This window comes from Polistes dominula, unplaced genomic scaffold (assembly GCF_049000335.1).
Source record: "Polistes dominula isolate Pdom_NZ unplaced genomic scaffold, Pdom_raw_medaka contig_28, whole genome shotgun sequence".
In the NCBI taxonomy this organism is placed as follows: domain Eukaryota; kingdom Metazoa; phylum Arthropoda; class Insecta; order Hymenoptera; family Vespidae; genus Polistes; species Polistes dominula.
This window is the reverse complement of record NW_028300879.1, coordinates 4,964,831-4,985,000: the sequence shown is the minus strand read 5'-3', so window position 1 is coordinate 4,985,000 and position 20,170 is coordinate 4,964,831. Positions and strand designations below refer to the sequence as shown.

The following is a 20,170-nucleotide window of genomic DNA, read 5'->3' as shown; positions in this document are numbered from 1 at the left end:
ATTGAAACAAAAATTAATTGATCGATTATTATTTGATATTTTTAATAATTACTAAGTTTAATAATTATTAATTAGAAATAAATTATAAAATAAATTTATTACAATTTTTTTTTTTAACTTACAATTAATCCACTGTCATAATTATCGGTGTAAAAAAAAAGAAAAAAATGAAAAGAAGTAAAAAAATAAAATACGAAGCCGTAAAAAAAGGGTTGCTAAGATAAAATATTTCGTTCATTTCTGTGTAACATTGTAATCCTGAGTTTCCCTTTTTTATTCTTTATTTTGTTGTTAATTTCAGACTACTCATATAGTGATTTCAAGTTTAATCGCGTACTTATTCACGCGTGCATCTCATACGTGAATAAGTTGCTTGAAAATTGCTATAATTATACGAAAGAGACTAATTATGAAGGACGGATATACCTTTGGTTAGTTGCTTGGTAAGTTGAACGAGTTTGCAAAGACTCAGAAAAAGAAAAAAAAAAAAGAGAGAGAGAAATAAGCAAAAAAAAAAAAAAAAGAAAATGAATAGAAAATTATGCAGCTTTGTCAAAAGACAAAGAGACAAAGAATGAAAAAAAGTCTAGTAAAAAGAAATAGATAGATAGATAGATAGATAGAAAAGAGTTAAACGTTAATGAGTGGTAAAACAGTATTTAACGAAAAGATACTTGTCCAACAATTATTTCCACATTTATTTTACGTGTAATTGTCTCATGCAATTAATTTGACAAATGAATTTGTTGGATGGAGAAATATGGTATCTCATAATGGTTCTTACTCGAAATAAACTTCGTTTAACATCTTATTCTCGAATTTAAGTTACGATTATAAAGGACAGATACATATAAAATAAAATAAATTGAATAATAATACAAAGGAAGAAAAAGAGAGAAAATTTTCAAAGGAATAATACAAAATGATAGAATTTGTGTTTTTGTGAGTAAGAGAATAAATTATAGAAATGTTATATTATCACGAAAATCTTCTTCTTAATATATATAAATTACGTGTCACATTGTTTGTCCGCAATGGACTCCTAAACTACTGAACCAATTTTAATAAAATTTTGCACACTGTGTGCAGTTTCATCCAACTTGAAAGATAGGATAGTTTATATCTCAATTTATAATCGCAATATTATTTTATTAATCGCGAATTATTTGTTTATTAACAAAGAGTCATGATTATCTCTGTTAGTTCGATAAGATTCTAACAGATGGCAGTATAAGGTAATTCGTTGACTTAAAGAGACGTCTGTATCGGACTGATTGTAATATAATATTTTCACGTAATTTAAGTCAAATTAATTTTGGATTACTTACTTACACGTATATTGAAATTTAATATACTATATTATATTATAATATATCTAAATGTATGTTTATTTATAATATATGTCAAACTTTATCGAACGAATCGAATTCAGTCCTCGGGGCTGTTTTCAAACATGTTTCTCACGTAAGTGCATAATCGGTTTAGGATTTCTTGCCTTGTCTCTATTCGTAGAAGGAGTTAGCTATATAAGGGATAAATAAAGGGATGGATGGATAGGGTAGGGTGGGAAAGCGGAAAAGAGGGAGTTTACGAGAAGCAACAGTATCCATGGATAAATTACTTTCCGGTTTGCTCAATTTCACTTATATCCTGCCACCGGATTCTCTTAGTTTCTTTCTTCAATAGTTTATTAACCTAACCATCTATCCTAAAATATCTTTGAATTTCTTGAACAAAGGAATAATTGTTAATATTTTATTTATATATGTATATAAGTAATGAGAATTATTAATCGATTCGTTAAAAGTGAGTTTAATTATTGAAATATCAAATGAAGTAATTAAAATTAAAATGATTCAATAATTATAAAAAAATATTATATTTAAGTAATACATGGTGTATACATTTACGAGAGTGTTTTATATAATTATTTTATTATTATTTTATTTGATTTTATTATTATTTGATTTGATTTTATTTCTTTTTTTTATATCTGTGAATCATTGACGTGTGAGAAAATTTAAAAGGAGATGACAATAGCTACTATACTCGATACGAGAATAATAATAAAAAAAATAAAGAAAAAGAAAAAAAAGTCAAAGAAATCCGGAAGAAAAAAAAAGTTCATAGGAATAAAGTCATAAAGAATTATTATCACTCACGTAAAAGTTTTTACCCCCTCGTTCTTGTCCGAGAAATAACGTAAGAGATGGAAAAAGAAATTTTTTTTTCTTTTATACGAGTGATAAAAATGTCTTTTCTTCTTTTTCTTCTTCTTCTCGATTTCTTATCGTTCTTTTCTTTATATTTTTCAGATAAATAAAAAAAGGATCTATAAGAGTACATGAAATCTTTTTCTAAAACTTTAATATGTTTCCTTTTTTCTTTTTTTTTTTTTTGGAAAAAAACGAAATCGATTATTCTCATCTTTCATTGAAAATAAAATAAAAATTTGAAATAACATAAAATTCAAACAAACATAAAGACAACCAAGAAAAATATGTCAAAGTAAATTTTTTCTAATAGTTCTTTACTTTTTAAAGTAAAAATTTATTATCAAACATTGTTTATCAAACATTATTGTGTTTTTTTGTTGTTGAATTTTTTTTACATCGTACCAAAAATACGTGAAAATATTTGTTGAAGAAGCTGACAAAACGTAAAAATATGTGACACAGTATTACCATAGTTAAAGGTATTCCATACGTATATAAATGTTACCTACATTTACGCTCACTGAAATGGAAATAAAAAACCAAATAAAAAAAAAAAAATGAAAAGAAGAAATAATAGAAGAGAATCGAATATTGCGTATAATAAAAAGTCATAGAAAGAGAGAAGAGCTTTTTTTATCTAGGGATGTAAAAAGCTTATATTGAATCATAACCAGTTTTGCACCTTTTTCAACGTGGCTAGCATAAATTCATATAATCTACGTTTTATCGAAAAGTCTTCCGTATGATATTTTTAAGACAACTAAGAAGAGAATAGAAATATTTAAAAAAAAAAAAATAATGAAGAAGTAAAAATAAGAAAAATATTGAAAGTTTGGTCAACTGAATGTTTGGAATATTTTTATTTCTTATGAATCTTTTTTGTAGAGTTCCTATTATTTTTTTTTATAATATCATTTACACTTTCTCAAAAGTAAATTATTCGAAATAAAATGGATTGACAACCGTACAAAATATTCTTTTCTATACAATTTAATTTCCTATTATTTTGTCAATGCAGAAACCATAATCTCTATCAATCAAATATATATATAATAATTGGTTAGCCAATAAGTTATGGGATTGAATTCTTTTACGAATCGATGACCAGAAAATCATGAGACATCGGGAAACGTCAAGAACTTTTGGTTTACTGTCTATTTCAACGATGTAAACCAGAACAACTGGTAAAGTTTGATTCCTAGTTAGAAGTAAGGCATCCATATTGGATATCTAACCAACTTCAAAAGCTTATAAAGTTAGAGGTGATCCTTGAAAGAAAGTTTATGGTATCCTGAGAATTGGAAGAGATTAATCAGAGAAATTTCGTACAGGTATTTAATACAAATATCACCATTTTTCTAATAAAAGATTCGGGACAAGTTTTTAACATATTACGGAAGCAAACTTTCAAGATTATTGCAATCTTTTTCTTATGGGTATTATAAATCAAATAAATTATTAAATAAGGAAAAAGAAGAAGAAGAAGAAGAACAAATATGTTAAATTTATAAAAATCAAACTGAATAATTATAATCATACTAATTCAAATATTTTGTTATATATATTGTTATATATATTTACAAGTTATATGTGCGTGTAATTAAAATAGTAATTACATAATAGTGAAAAGAGAGTAAAAATTAAAAAGTTATAATCTGAATTTCACTTCATTTCGAATGTGTTTTGCCTTGCATACATGGGCAACATTTGGAAAATAACATAAACAACATTTAAACAAAGTAATTTTTTAGAGGACAATGTCTCAGGCTGAAAGTGAATCTCGAGAAGAAAGGTACATATATCATATGTCAACTTTTAAATAAAAATAGGCACTCTCATTCTTTAATTAACAATTATTTGATTATTCTAATATACTCTAATTACATTTCAGATTGTTTCTATGCATATATATGGGTTTAAACATTTCATATGTTTTAACGTTTGACATTTATTAAGAATACAAATGCACATACGAATGTTTCTCTCCCTCTCTTTCTTTCTTTCTTTCTTTCTTCGACATCGATACGTGATTTATAATAGTTAGTTTCATTGTTGGTGCTAGACGTTACAGTAACAATAAGAAAAAAATAAAAAATGGATTCAGTTACAGAACATTTTATTATGATAATGCAAATTTTACTTGCATACGAATTTTATTTAATATGCATTTTTATTTTTTATTTTTTGTTTTTGACTATATAAATTCTATTATTATGTACCAGTTTACATTTCTTTTTTTCTATTTCCAGTGCAGAAAATTTTTTTCTTTTTGAATATAAAGAAGAAGATAACAAACTGTTTCTCAAATGTAATACATATTTCTATTTATTGCTATATGTATTTTTTCTCAATGAAGGATTACGTTACCTTATTTTTTCATTCATCCTTTTCTCATCAAGTTTTGTACCGATAATTTTACGAATATCCTACATTTTTTTCTCGTATCATAGAAACAAGTAAAATAAAATCACATCTTTTTCAGTTGCCTTTCAAACATAAATATTATAAAAATAAAAAAAAAAAAACAATTAAGTCAATTAAAGTCTTAAATCTGAAACAGAAATGTTAAAATATTAAACATTTTAATGACAAGAATATTAAAAATCTTTTGTAAACCTGTGCAAATATTTAATAATGTATTTATTATGAACTTTTAAATATATATATATTTCATATTTAGTGTTTATATGTGTGCCTTCAGAAATGCATTTATAAATATATCAAATGGAGGAGAATCAAAAAGGTTTGTTGTTAAATCCAACGAAGATCACCTGTAACAAAAAGAAAACTATATTAATCATACAATCAAGTGATATAAAGTAGCCTAACATATGAATCGTCCAATTCGCAGATGCACTTTTAAAATTGAATTCTCTATTTATTTTTATCAAAGTTCTATTTAAAGTTGCAATAAAATTGAATTTAAACATGTGATTTTACATTTACTAAAAATAAAAAAAATAAAAAAGGAAAAGTACAAATATTAAGTTAGGAAAAAAAATAATATCTATTAATTATTATAACTAATACTTTTAAACTGCATTATATAGAAGAGAAAAAATTGCAAATTTAATAAAATACGATCACAGTGAAAAATATTAAAGATGGAACAAGATAAAAGAAATTACTGTAACATTTACAAAAAGTTAATTAGGCGAGAAAATTTATTAATAAGTAATTTAAAATTGTAATATTTATAACACTAACTAAACAAATATGCATCTTTTTGACGATTAGACACGAAATTGGTGTCCCAAGGAGATGGAATGATCCATCATCTCCAATTACAACTACAAATTATTGACGAGCAAAAAAGTAAAACAATAAAATATAAAATATGACTAGAGAACCATTCTCTAAAGGTTCAAACTTGCTGTTGAACCTTTGAAAATAACTCAATAGCCTGTAGTTGCCCTCTTGAGCCACAATTAAGTGGGGGCCTCTTCGGCATTATGCCTCTTCTTTCTTCATTCCATGAAAACTGCATTTGGACATTTCCTACGTGCCAGCAAGATAAGATCTTTCATACTAATGTTGCAAATGAATTCGTATTTTGTTATGATTCTAATTCTCAATTATTCAAAAATTAATTTACATTTCGCGTTCACTTTTCTAATTCGTGGACCATCAATGAACTTAGAGTTCATTGACCATACCAAGAACATTTAAACGAATGTCCAAGCAGATAATAATTTCCCTCGATGACCTAATAACACTTCGCACTTTTAATATCGAATAATAAAAACAAATTGAAATAAATAATGCATTTTCTTGCAATATTTTTATTTCATTTATTTGTTATATTTAATTATGTCAAATATTTCTAGCTGTAAGATGAAATCGCGATAGTGCGTAGTGCTAATCCTGAAATACTAAAAACTAAGTATCAAATGCATCAAAGAATTTGCGAATTTGATTCGATTCTATCTCGTTCGAGATTAAATCGAAATAGAAATAAATCTTTCAAATGGTTGCAAATATCTTTGAATCATGATACATAATAAAGATCACAGAATAGTCACAAAATAAATTAACAAATGAAGCATAATATAGAATGAGATGATAAAATTTTGTAACAATTCTGTATAAACCAGGAGGCGGAATTTCCACTCCGGAGTGGAAGCAAAAAGTCTAATGCCTTTCCTGGATCCTACCTACTTAAAATTAAAGTTTTCACATTCATTCAGAGAAGTATGCTACCTGCCTGCCTATTATCCATATTTTTACCCATTTTAAGAAAAACCATACATACCCACCCACTCACTCCACGGTTCTCACACATACCACCAGGGTGCAAAAGCCTAAACTAGAGAGCATGCCCCGGGGCACCTCCGACACCCTAGTTCAACCACGTTTTATAAACTTATATGCTAATGGGTATACGTACGTTTTGCTGTAATCGACTGCCAAGGCTAATGATTATTGCATAAAAAACTAAAGCAAAAATACAAGTATACACTAGTATATTTATATGCATACTAGTAATATACAAGTATATCAAAGTTTCCACAAATAAATGCAGTAACTCTACTATGCAAACGATTATCAAAAAAATTAGAAATATTTAATATAAATATAAGAATGAATATAGATATGTAGAAGTAATGCTTTAAGTATTTAATGATGTATTAAATGAATAAAAAATACCGCGAAACGACGTACAATACACACTACCTAATACGCACACACAGGTGTAAAGTACATCGTGCAATCACTAGCACAATAACAGCCGCCAATAGGGGAAAAAACTAAAACTAAACCCACGCTAACTATTTCTCACCCATACGTGTAACACCTGGGCACACGCATAGATGAGAACGCAGAAAGTATGGGGGGGAGAAACGGGAGATTAGTATATTAGAAGCTGAAAATCCTGATCTAAAAAATATGATTAACACATAAACACATAAATACATTTATAGAAAAATTCATCTAAACGGGCTAAGGACTCTACAAGTCATTTGGTGAATAATGACTTAAACAAGCGAATGAAAAAAAAAAGTTACCCCATATGAAACAATTATAGTTTCGAGGTAAGGATGTATTAAAAGACTCTACGGTGATGATGGATATTTTTTGCAAACCTCGGACGATTCTTTCATTAAATGGCTGTTCTAATGAAAGAACTGGGCTTTGAGCCACCACTTAATTGCCAGAATCTATCCGTTCGCGAATTTGGTTTGTCTTCTTGCTCATTTATTAACAATATCGAAGTATATATTATTTATTTATTATCAATAGATTATTCTCGATTAGATAAACTATGTAGGAAGCAATGCATGTAAGACATTTATTACATACTTTTCTGGACGAAAACGAGTAAATTAATGCTCGATTTCATCACTACTGACCACGAACAAAACACGTAATAAAAAAGAGAGTGCATTTATTAATTGCATTATTAATTAAATGAATTTAACCGATGAGACAAGAAAACCTATCCTAAACTAATAATAAAACATACAATAAAATATACAATTTTCATGAGTAACTCCTAAAAAGGAATTACTCATGTGCTCGTCAATAATTTATTTAAATAATTACAACCAGTAACTCGTGCCGATTTGGACCTTTCATCCTCGGCATGATTGAGCACTGGAGGGACTTTAAATAAAAACTCACGATTTAAGAAGTTCTGCGATGGCTCCAAAACACTCCTACTTCGCAGCAAGTATTGTACCACCAAAAGTCCATCGAAGGTTCATCAAAGATCCATCGAAGAATTCAACATCTTTGAAAGGAAGAGAATCCATGGTTTCATCTGTAAAATAAAATAGACAAAACGATAAGTTATCTGGAATATTATCCAAAATCATGTTAAAATAAAATCGAATAAAAATGAATACTTACAATGCATTCCAATGGGACGAAGCTCAATGGCATCACGGTGATGCACACCTCGCGTGAATCTAATAACGCGGTATAAACGAAAATAAGAAACTATAGATGAGTTTCTTATCGCGAATCCGAAATTTTATTATACGACGAACAACACTGACTCTAATTCGCGTTTGATTTTAACTTATTACTCGCCCGATCACTGATTCTAAACTGCACTAATTCAAAGACTGCATTGCTCGCAGTCAAATGCAAGAACAAAAATTTCACTCCCGGTCACTTCACATGGGCCATACGTGCACGATTGCAATCTGAAACTGAAATAAAAAACAATACTATTAATATTATTACTATTACAGAAAATCATTAAAATTTTTAAGGAATTATTTAATAAAAAAATATACTCACTTTAAATCTTTATTGATGAAGGCACAATGGGTCTCCTATCCTTAGGATAATGATGACAATGCACAAATAATGACTATAAAATTGCATTATAAATGCAATTAATTCAATTAACACTAGATTTATGGACCGAGCAAATGTGATTCATTTCAAGCTTTTTTGTTACATATATATATATAAAATAGAAATATTTTAATTAGTTGTAATTTAATAAAATTTAAATTTAATTAATTTTAAAATAGAATATTTTTTAAAAATATATATTAATTTTTAATGCTATAATGAAATATGCATAAATATTAATTCCTCTCCTCTACCCACTTTATCATTTAAACAATGTTTGTAAATTTTTAAAAAATAGTGAACAAATCTAGTGTTAAACGAATTTATAAATGAATTTAATTAATAAAATGTGAATACCATTCCAACGATGATCTGAAACACAAATAAAAACATAATTATATAAAATCGTTGTTATATAAAAATTACTATAATTATTGAGAAAATGTTTAACATAAAAATTGACTTACGTTTTTTCTTCATTGATGAATGCATGATGGGTCTCCTACCCTTAGGATGACGATGAGCATACGTTTATACCGAATAAAAGAAACTTTCGAGTTTCTTAACCGAGCAAACGAAACTTTAACATGCGACGATCAACACTGAATCTACTCTTGTCGACTTTTTTATATTTTATTTTAACACGATGCAACACACGAGAACCTCATTGCCTACGCGCTCGATTGCAATGATTTTCTGAAACAGAAAAAGAAAAAAGAACAATTAAGATCATTGTTGTAATAAAAATCAATTGAAATTATCATAGAAATGTTTGATAGTAAAATATACTTACTTTTAGTCTTCGTTGATGACTGCAGGATGGGTATCCTACCCTTAGGATGACGATGTATAAAATAAAATTAAATAAAAAGTCTGAAAAGCTGAAACATACTAAAAACTATATTACAATATTTCCTGTAAATCATTCCTGAAGGCAGGGCACACATTAAAACCCTTGAATATTTTTGATAAAATATTCAATGGTAAATAGAAAGAAATAATTTAATAATCTATGAGAGTTGACATAATTAAAAGTTAAAGTTATTAAATATTTGTGAAATTGATCAAAGTATGCAACTATTTGCTTGAAATATTACATATCAAGTATGTAATGTTAGTATAAATATTAATTAAAAATCTTTAAAGTTGTCTAAATAAAACAGTAATTGTATCAGCAAACTCAATAAAGAGTAACAAAAAAAATAAACCAGATTTTATACCATTCTATGCAATGAAAAGCTTTTTAAACTATTAAAATCAAAAAGATAACGTTAGAAATAAAATTATTAAATAATTTAATACGCCTTATTTTCGTTGATGTTGTCTCGTCGAAAGATAGAAGACGAATATGAGGTACGTTATTATGTAACCTTGCTAGAGGAGATCTCGGGAGTGTCGAATGCTCGGCTATTATACCTATGTTATCGGCTGTTTACGTTTTGTCGTCGGAAATTCGACGAAGAAAATTCCTCGAGAAATTCCTGGAAATAAAAATACACATTTATAATAACCTATATGTCGAGTGTATTGTTTTCTTATTCTTCCTCTCTCTCTCTCTCTCTCTCTCACTTCTTCTCTCTCACTCTTTCTGCAGTATTTCTATATGCTTATATGCTTATATTTAAAAGAAATAATGCTCACCTCGCCATATATGGAGAAGATAAAAAAAGTTGCCACAAGGTTAAAAGATTAGTGAATTTCTGTTATAACTCTTCCCATGTTAAGAAAGCTAAAAGAAAGTAAAATATGAAAACACATATAAAAATTATGCATGTAGTATGCATTTGATATATAACATTCGTTATATATCATTTAATATATAACAGGAACGTGTACATTAAAATATTAATTGAAACATTTACCTGAAATTAACGGGATAACAAAATCCGCTGCAACAAGTATATAGATGACAGATTAAAAAATTCGAAAGATTCGCCATATTGCAGTGCATAAAACAGGCGCGTAAGACTGGCGCGAAAATACTGCATGCGCGAAAATGATGCGCAGTATATCTTCTTTCCACCTATAATAAAGAAAAATTTCGAATGATTAAAAATACGATATAGGACCACACAAATTATCAAAATATACTCAAAAAATCAAAATTGAACCTTTTATCCTTTATATATTGTAATAGAAAGGTGTGAACCTTACAAAATATCTTTTAATTACCTGATTTTAACGAGACGATGACACTCCGATGTGTTCTCCACGAAAGACGCCATGAAACTAAAGAATTCGGACGAAAGCTTGGCTGTGATTGGCTAATTCATTTTTTTGAACATCAAAAGGGTCATCACAGCTTCTTACACGGACAGAATCTGACCTTCTTCATGACCACGCTGGTCAAACTACATATGATAATTTATTTATTAAATAAATTAAAAATCATTTCTATTTTTCTAATAAATGTACACGTAACTTATAAATATTCTAAAAATAATGGAAAGAATAAAGACAATGTAGACATTACGAAAACTTTGTCGTTTCGCATAAAAGAATACAATCGTATAGATGAGAATTGTCGATATAAAAATGTCTAATATAAAATGTAGCATATGAAAGAATAAATTGCCAAAATCTGTATCGATAAAGAATCCTCACATTTGAAATACTTTTAGAGATGCATAATTGTTTTAAAAATATTTACACTAACGTTTATACACGATTCACACGAAGATTATTCCACATGATTTTCTATGCTATAAGATACTACATTCTCTTTATTCTATTCATTATTTTTAAAATAATTATGAATAATGTGTACATTTTATTTGTGATCGAAAAAAGAAACACAAATTTATAACATATCAAAATTGTTTTCTATTTAATGTATGTTAAAACATATGAAATGTTTAAACCAATGTATATGGATAGAAACAATCTGAAATGCAATTAGAGAATATTAGAATGATAAAATAATTGTTAAATAATTAATATAAGTGCATTTTGTTATCTAATAACTTATTACATATGATCTATGTACCTTTCCCTTCAAGATTCACCTTTTAACTGAGACATTATCCTCTATAAAAATACTTTTATTTCAATGTTGTTTAGGTTATTTTCCAAATCTGCTCATATATGAAACGCAAATAACATTCGAAATAAACAGAATTTCAGATTTTAATTCTCTTATTTTTACACTCTTTTCACTCTTCACAAGACTTTACACACTTTAATTGTAAACATTACAAAAATAATGAATAAAATAAAAAAAGAATACATAATAAGAACATTATCTCATTGCATACGAGAAAATAATCATGTAGAAGAGAAACTTTTTCAAAGAAATTTTTCAAACAATTGACAATCTATCGCTTGCCACACGTATAAAATTAAATCTTTATCATAAAGGCGAGTTTTTACGTTAAAGAAACAAATTATAGGGACTTTTCTATTGTTGGCAAGCGATAGATTGTCAATTGTTTTACAAATTTCTTTGACAAGATTTCTGTTCTACATGATTATTTTCTCGTGAGCAATGAGATAATGTTTATATTATGCATTCTTTTTATTGTATTCATTATTTTTATAATGATTACAAGTTACATGTGTATTTAATAAAAATAGTAATAACATGAAGAGAGTTATAATGTTAATCTCTGTTTAATTGGAATGTTTTATTTTGTTACATACATGGGCAACATTTGGAAAACAACATAACCAACATTGAATAAAAGCATTTTTATAGAGGATAATGTCTCAGTTAAAAGGTGAATCTTGAAGGGAAAGGTACATAGATCATATGTAATAAGTTATTAGATAACAATATGCACTTATATTAATTATTTAACAATTATTTTATCATTCTAATGAACGGCTCAGTCTATAAATAAATTTCGAAGAGGAAGGAACTCCGAAAATATATTTCACACTTTTAAACAATTATTAATACTTCTATCGATTAATTAACAATTATTTTAATATTCTAATACACTCTACTTATATTACAAATAATTTAACACTCGAAGTCATCACTGCTCATGAACAATAAAATAATTACATTAGAATAAATAAAATAATAAAATCTGTACGTTATAATATTGAATTTTCTTTATTAGAATTATAATTATCGTTGCACACATGCTCGAAATAAAAAAAAAGAAATATAAACAACTTTCTAATTAATGTTTAGTTTTAAAGAACAACGGCTCAGTGTATAAGTGAATTTCGAAGAGGAAGGTACTCCAATAATTTATCTCGTACTTTTAAACAATAATCGACACTTCTATCGATTAATTAACAATTATTTTAATACTCTAATACACTCTACTTATATTACAGCATAATTTAACACTCGTAGTCATCATTGCGCATGAGCAATAAAATAATTACATTAGAATGAATAAAATAATAAAATTTGAACGTTATAATATTAAATTTTCATTATTAGAATTATTATTATCGTTACAGAAATAATCCACATAAGAAAAATCATAAACAACTTTCTAATTAATGTTTTGTTTTAGAGAACAACAGCTCAGTCTATTAGTGCATTTCGAAGAGGAAGGTACTCCAATAATTTATCTCGTACTTTTAAACAATAATCGATACTTCTATCGATTATTTAACAATTATTTTAATACTCTAATACACTCTATTAATATTACAGCATTATTTAGCACTCGAAGTCATCACTGCGCATGAACAATAAATTAATTACGTTAGAATGAATAAAATAATAAAATTTGAACGTTATAATATTGAATTTTCTTTATTAGAATTTTAATTACCGTTGCACACATGATCAACATATATGAAGTCATATAAACAACTTTCTAATCAATGTTTTGTTTTAGAGAACAACAGCTCAGTCTATTAGTGCATTTCGAAGAGGAAGGTACTCCGAAAATATATTCCATACTTTTAAACAATAATCGATACTTCTATCGATTAATTAACAATTATTTTAATATTCTTATACACACTACTTATATTACAGCTTAATTTTTACCTCCGAAGTCATCACTCTTCTTGAACAATAAATTAATTATATTAGAATAAAAAGATTGTTTAAATCGGAACGTTATAATCTTGAATTTTCTTTATTAGAATTTTAATTACCGTTGCAAAAATAATCAACATAAGAAAAATCATAAACAACTTTCTAATCAAAGTTTTGTTTTAGTGAACATTGGGTCAGTCTATAGGTGAATTTCGAAGAGGAAGGTACTCCAATAATTTATCTCGTACTTTTGAACAATAATCGATACTTCTATCGATTATTTAACAATTATTTTAATACTCTAATACACTCTATTAATATTACAGCATTATTTAGCACTCGAAGTCATCACTGCGCATGAACAATAAAATACTTACTTTAGAATAAATAAAATAATAAAATCTGTACGTTATAATACTGAATTTTCTTTATTAGAATTATAATTACCGTTGCACACATGATCAACATATATGAAGTCATATAAACAACTTTCTAATCAATGTTTTGTTTTAGAGAACAACAGCTCAGTCTATTAGTGCATTTCGAAGAGGAAGGTACTCCAATAATATATCTCGTACTTTTAAACAATAATCGATACTTCTATCAATTAATTAACAATTATTTTTATACTCTAATACACTCTACTTATATTACAGCATTATTTAGCACTCGAAGTCATCACTGCGCATGAACAATAAATTAATTACGTTAGAATGAATAAAAAAATAAAATTTGAACGTTATAATATTGAATTTTCTTTATTAGAATTTTAATTACCGTTGCAGAAATAATCAACATAAGAAAAATCATAAACAACTTTCTAATCAAAGTTTTGTTTTAGTGAACATTGGGTCAGTCTATAGGTGAATTTCGAAGAGGAAGGTACTCCAATAATTTATCTCGTACTTTTGAACAATAATCGATACTTCTATCGATTATTTAACAATTATTTTAATACTCTAATACACTCTATTAATATTACAGCATTATTTAGCACTCGAAGTCATCACTGCGCATGAACAATAAAATACTTACGTTAGAATGAATAAAATAATAAAATTTGAACGTTATAATATTGAATTTTCTTTATTAGAATTTTAATTACCGTTGCACACATGATCAACATATATGAAGTCATATAAACAACTTTCTAATCAATGTTTTGTTTTAGAGAACAACAGCTCAGTCTATTAGTGCATTTCGAAGAGGAAGGTACTCCGAAAATATATTCCGTACTTTTAAATAATAATCGATACTTCTATCGATTGTTTAACAATTATTTCATTATTTTAATATACTTTAATTATTTTTCAGATTGTTTCAACGCATATACATTAATTTAAACGTTACATACCTATTAACATACTTTGAATAGAAAATAATTTTAATATGAATTTATTTTTTCAATTTATCAGATAACTGTCTTCAACTTGATTGCGTTCCTAGATCGGAGGGTAATATAATATACTCCAATTACTTACATTGCAAATAAAATTGTATTAATATTCATTAAAAATTTCTGTTTCAGAAGCGGTTTAATGGGTAGCGGGTAAATTTTTTGTTCGTAAAGGGTGGTACCATTTACAAATAAAGAATTTACTTCAGGGATGCGACCCTGCCCACGCGAGCCATGATTCTATCTTCTTACTCCCAAGGATAGAATCATGTTCATTTAACTTTTAAACTTGAACTACCGTCCTTTTTTTTTTCTTTTTTTCTTTTTTGGCTTTTTGATATGCATTGATAGATATGCATTTAGCATGGGAAACTGAAGCTTCATTGTAAGGGAAGGCATCTTCCGCTAATTGTTAGACGGACCCAAGGATTCATTTCCGTAAGTTCGCAATAGTATACGGTGTTGGACTGAACATTTAGTGTAGGTTTCTCCTAAACTTAGAGTCAGTGGACTAGTCCAATCGGGGGGAAACCACTTTAAAAAAAAATCGTGAAAAGTTCCGCTTTAAAAGTTATACACATCCCCCCATTTTCCTATCCCTTTTATGTTTTAACTTTTTTTTATCCCTTTGTTTTCTGTTGCAGATTGGACTATGGTAAGGAAACGACCACAGGTGGACCAGAGGAGGACCATAAAGGCACCAGAAGTGGACTTGGTAATATAGGATAGTATAAAATAATTATTTGTATAAATAAAATGAAAATGTGTATCGTTATATAATTCTCCTTTTAGCATCGAACGTGTTTGATAATTATTTTTAATGTATTTTCTTTATTTATAGATTCCATGGTACAACTTATAATTGTATACTCTTTTTAATTATTATACTTTATTTTATATAGATTGAAAATTATGTATATAAATGTGTATAGATTGTATTTCTATAAGTTGAAGTTATTCTAGGGTGTGTTAGTTTTAAGTATCATCGATGATTTTATTGAATTTCTTTTCAGATTACACTCCTTGTCTTTCATTTTGTATTTTTTAATATTGAAATTTTTCTCTGGTATTTTCGATAATAATTTTAACGATTTTTTGGATGGTACTCTTATGGTGGGGCCTAAGAGTTAGATTTATTCCTTTGAATTGTATTCGGATGTGAGCATCTTTAGGATGCACATCCCTCTTGGGTCTTCAGAAGCGGTTACCTCCTCGTGGTTAGACCTGGGCAATGGTATTTTACTTTCCATGTAATGTTTAACATATTTTTATATGTTTTACATTCCATTGCAAGTAAAATCCAGCCAAAGACCGCTTACCATAAACATTATACTTGTAATTAGTTTCTGTAATTTTCCAATGAACATATTTTTATTCCTTTTCTTGGCTCCTTCTATCCATTTCATCTCCAGAAACTAATTACCTTATAATGTTTTTTAATAACTTTTATAATGTTACAGGCATTACACCGATAAAACAAGAAATCTTTTATTGTAATATTCATTTTATTTAATTTCAAGATAAAATTATTTTTGTTATAATGCATATTTTATTTTTTTAATGCAGGTTTCTACTATCTCACAATTTAACATATATTAAATAGAAAACAATTTTGATATGTTATAAATTTGTGTTTCTTTTTTCGATCACAAATAAAATGTACACATTATTCATAATTATTTTAAAAATAATGAATAGAATAAAGAGAATGTAGTATCTTATAGCATAGAAAATCATGTGGAATAATCTTCGTGTGAATCGTGTATAAACGTTAGTGTAAATATTTTTAAAACAATTATGCATCTCTAAAAGTATTTCAAATGTGAGGATTCTTTATCGATACAGATTTTGGCAATTTATTCTTTCATATGCTACATTTTATATTAGACATTTTTATATCGACAATTCTCATCTATACGATTGTATTCTTTTATGCGAAACGACAAAGTTTTCGTAATGTCTACATTGTCTTTATTCTTTCCATTATTTTTAGAATATTTATAAGTTACGTGTACATTTATTAGAAAAATAGAAATGATTTTTAATTTATTTAATAAATAAATTATCATATGTAGTTTGACCAGCGTGGTCATGAAGAAGGTCAGATTCTGTCCGTGTAAGAAGCTGTGATGACCCTTTTGATGTTCAAAAAAATGAATTAGCCAATCACAGCCAAGCTTTCGTCCGAATTCTTTAGTTTCATGGCGTCTTTCGTGGAGAACACATCGGAGTGTCATCGTCTCGTTAAAATCAGGTAATTAAAAGATATTTTGTAAGGTTCACACCTTTCTATTACAATATATAAAGGATAAAAGGTTCAATTTTGATTTTTTGAGTATATTTTGATAATTTGTGTGGTCCTATATCGTATTTTTAATCATTCGAAATTTTTCTTTATTATAGGTGGAAAGAAGATATACTGCGCATCATTTTCGCGCATGCAGTATTTTCGCGCCAGTCTTACGCGCCTGTTTTATGCACTGCAATATGGCGAATCTTTCGAATTTTTTAATCTGTCATCTATATACTTGTTGCAGCGGATTTTGTTATCCCGTTAATTTCAGGTAAATGTTTCAATTAATATTTTAATGTACACGTTCCTGTTATATATTAAATGATATATAACGAATGTTATATATCAAATGCATACTACATGCATAATTTTTATATGTGTTTTCATATTTTACTTTCTTTTAGCTTTCTTAACATGGGAAGAGTTATAACAGAAATTCACTAATCTTTTAACCTTGTGGCAACTTTTTTTATCTTCTCCATATATGGCGAGGTGAGCATTATTTCTTTTAAATATAAGCATATAAGCATATAGAAATACTGCAGAAAGAGTGAGAGAGAAGAAGTGAGAGAGAGAGAGAGAGAGAGAGGAAGAATAAGAAAACAATACACTCGACATATAGGTTATTATAAATGTGTATTTTTATTTCCAGGAATTTCTCGAGGAATTTTCTTCGTCGAATTTCCGACGACAAAACGTAAACAGCCGATAACATAGGTATAATAGCCGAGCATTCGACACTCCCGAGATCTCCTCTAGCAAGGTTACATAATAACGTACCTCATATTCGTCTTCTATCTTTCGACGAGACAACATCAACGAAAATAAGGCGTATTAAATTATTTAATAATTTTATTTCTAACGTTATCTTTTTGATTTTAATAGTTTAAAAAGCTTTTCATTGCATAGAATGGTATAAAATCTGGTTTATTTTTTTTGTTACTCTTTATTGAGTTTGCTGATACAATTACTGTTTTATTTAGACAACTTTAAAGATTTTTAATTAATATTTATACTAACATTACATACTTGATATGTAATATTTCAAGCAAATAGTTGCATACTTTGATCAATTTCACAAATATTTAATAACTTTAACTTTTAATTATGTCAACTCTCATAGATTATTAAATTATTTCTTTCTATTTACCATTGAATATTTTATCAAAAATATTCAAGGGTTTTAATGTGTGCCCTGCCTTCAGGAATGATTTACAGGAAATATTGTAATATAGTTTTTAGTATGTTTCAGCTTTTCAGACTTTTTATTTAATTTTATTTTATACATCGTCATCCTAAGGGTAGGATACCCATCCTGCAGTCATCAACGAAGACTAAAAGTAAGTATATTTTACTATCAAACATTTCTATGATAATTTCAATTGATTTTTATTACAACAATGATCTTAATTGTTCTTTTTCTTTTTCTGTTTCAGAAAATCATTGCAATCGAGCGCGTAGGCAATGAGGTTCTCGTGTGTTGCATCGTGTTAAAATAAAATATAAAAAAGTCGACAAGAGTAGATTCAGTGTTGATCGTCGCATGTTAAAGTTTCGTTTGCTCGGTTAAGAAACTCGAAAGTTTCTTTTATTCGGTATAAACGTATGCTCATCGTCATCCTAAGGGTAGGAGACCCATCATGCATTCATCAATGAAGAAAAAACGTAAGTCAATTTTTATGTTAAACATTTTCTCAATAATTATAGTAATTTTTATATAACAACGATTTTATATAATTATGTTTTTATTTGTGTTTCAGATCATCGTTGGAATGGTATTCACATTTTATTAATTAAATTCATTTATAAATTCGTTTAACACTAGATTTGTTCACTATTTTTTAAAAATTTACAAACATTGTTTAAATGATAAAGTGGGTAGAGGAGAGGAATTAATATTTATGCATATTTCATTATAGCATTAAAAATTAATATATATTTTTAAAAAATATTCTATTTTAAAATTAATTAAATTTAAATTTTATTAAATTACAACTAATTAAAATATTTCTATTTTATATATATATATGTAACAAAAAAGCTTGAAATGAATCACATTTGCTCGGTCCATAAATCTAGTGTTAATTGAATTAATTGCATTTATAATGCAATTTTATAGTCATTATTTGTGCATTGTCATCATTATCCTAAGGATAGGAGACCCATTGTGCCTTCATCAATAAAGATTTAAAGTGAGTATATTTTTTTATTAAATAATTCCTTAAAAATTTTAATGATTTTCTGTAATAGTAATAATATTAATAGTATTGTTTTTTATTTCAGTTTCAGATTGCAATCGTGCACGTATGGCCCATGTGAAGTGACCGGGAGTGAAATTTTTGTTCTTGCATTTGACTGCGAGCAATGCAGTCTTTGAATTAGTGCAGTTTAGAATCAGTGATCGGGCGAGTAATAAGTTAAAATCAAACGCGAATTAGAGTCAGTGTTGTTCGTCGTATAATAAAATTTCGGATTCGCGATAAGAAACTCATCTATAGTTTCTTATTTTCGTTTATACCGCGTTATTAGATTCACGCGAGGTGTGCATCACCGTGATGCCATTGAGCTTCGTCCCATTGGAATGCATTGTAAGTATTCATTTTTATTCGATTTTATTTTAACATGATTTTGGATAATATTCCAGATAACTTATCGTTTTGTCTATTTTATTTTACAGATGAAACCATGGATTCTCTTCCTTTCAAAGATGTTGAATTCTTCGATGGATCTTTGATGAACCTTCGATGGACTTTTGGTGGTACAATACTTGCTGCGAAGTAGGAGTGTTTTGGAGCCATCGCAGAACTTCTTAAATCGTGAGTTTTTATTTAAAGTCCCTCCAGTGCTCAATCATGCCGAGGATGAAAGGTCCAAATCGGCACGAGTTACTGGTTGTAATTATTTAAATAAATTATTGACGAGCACATGAGTAATTCCTTTTTAGGAGTTACTCATGAAAATTGTATATTTTATTGTATGTTTTATTATTAGTTTAGGATAGGTTTTCTTGT

At 27.5% G+C, this 20,170-nt stretch overlaps 1 protein-coding gene and 2 long non-coding RNA genes across 3 annotated transcripts in view; 1 reads left to right on the top strand and 2 right to left on the bottom strand.

The window, feature by feature from the left end:
• LOC149033647 (uncharacterized) overlaps positions 1-4,313 on the bottom strand; it is a 6,430-nt gene extending 2,117 nt beyond the window's left edge. Inside the window, exon 1 of the long non-coding RNA XR_016176500.1 lies at positions 1-4,313. This exon is cut by the window's left edge and continues 1,579 nt beyond it. This is a non-coding gene — a long non-coding RNA (uncharacterized LOC149033647).
• The window catches only part of LOC107066912 (uncharacterized), a 92,488-nt gene extending 73,868 nt beyond the window's left edge, over positions 1-18,620 (top strand). The window contains exon 9 of the mRNA XM_089172246.1: positions 18,596-18,620. Within this exon, the coding sequence (XP_089028372.1) occupies position 18,596 (1 nt within the window). The 3' untranslated portion in view covers positions 18,597-18,620. The remainder of the gene's footprint in view (positions 1-18,595) is intronic.
• On the bottom strand, positions 6,280-11,596 carry LOC149033646 (uncharacterized). Its single transcript, XR_016176581.1, has 9 exons — positions 11,509-11,596; positions 10,695-11,406; positions 10,385-10,545; positions 10,164-10,251; positions 9,316-10,003; positions 8,990-9,218; positions 8,463-8,894; positions 8,067-8,371; positions 6,280-7,977 (listed from the first exon to the last, which is right to left on the bottom strand). It is a non-coding gene; the product is annotated as an uncharacterized LOC149033646 (long non-coding RNA).
• Positions 18,621-20,170: the final 1,550 nt, after the last annotated feature.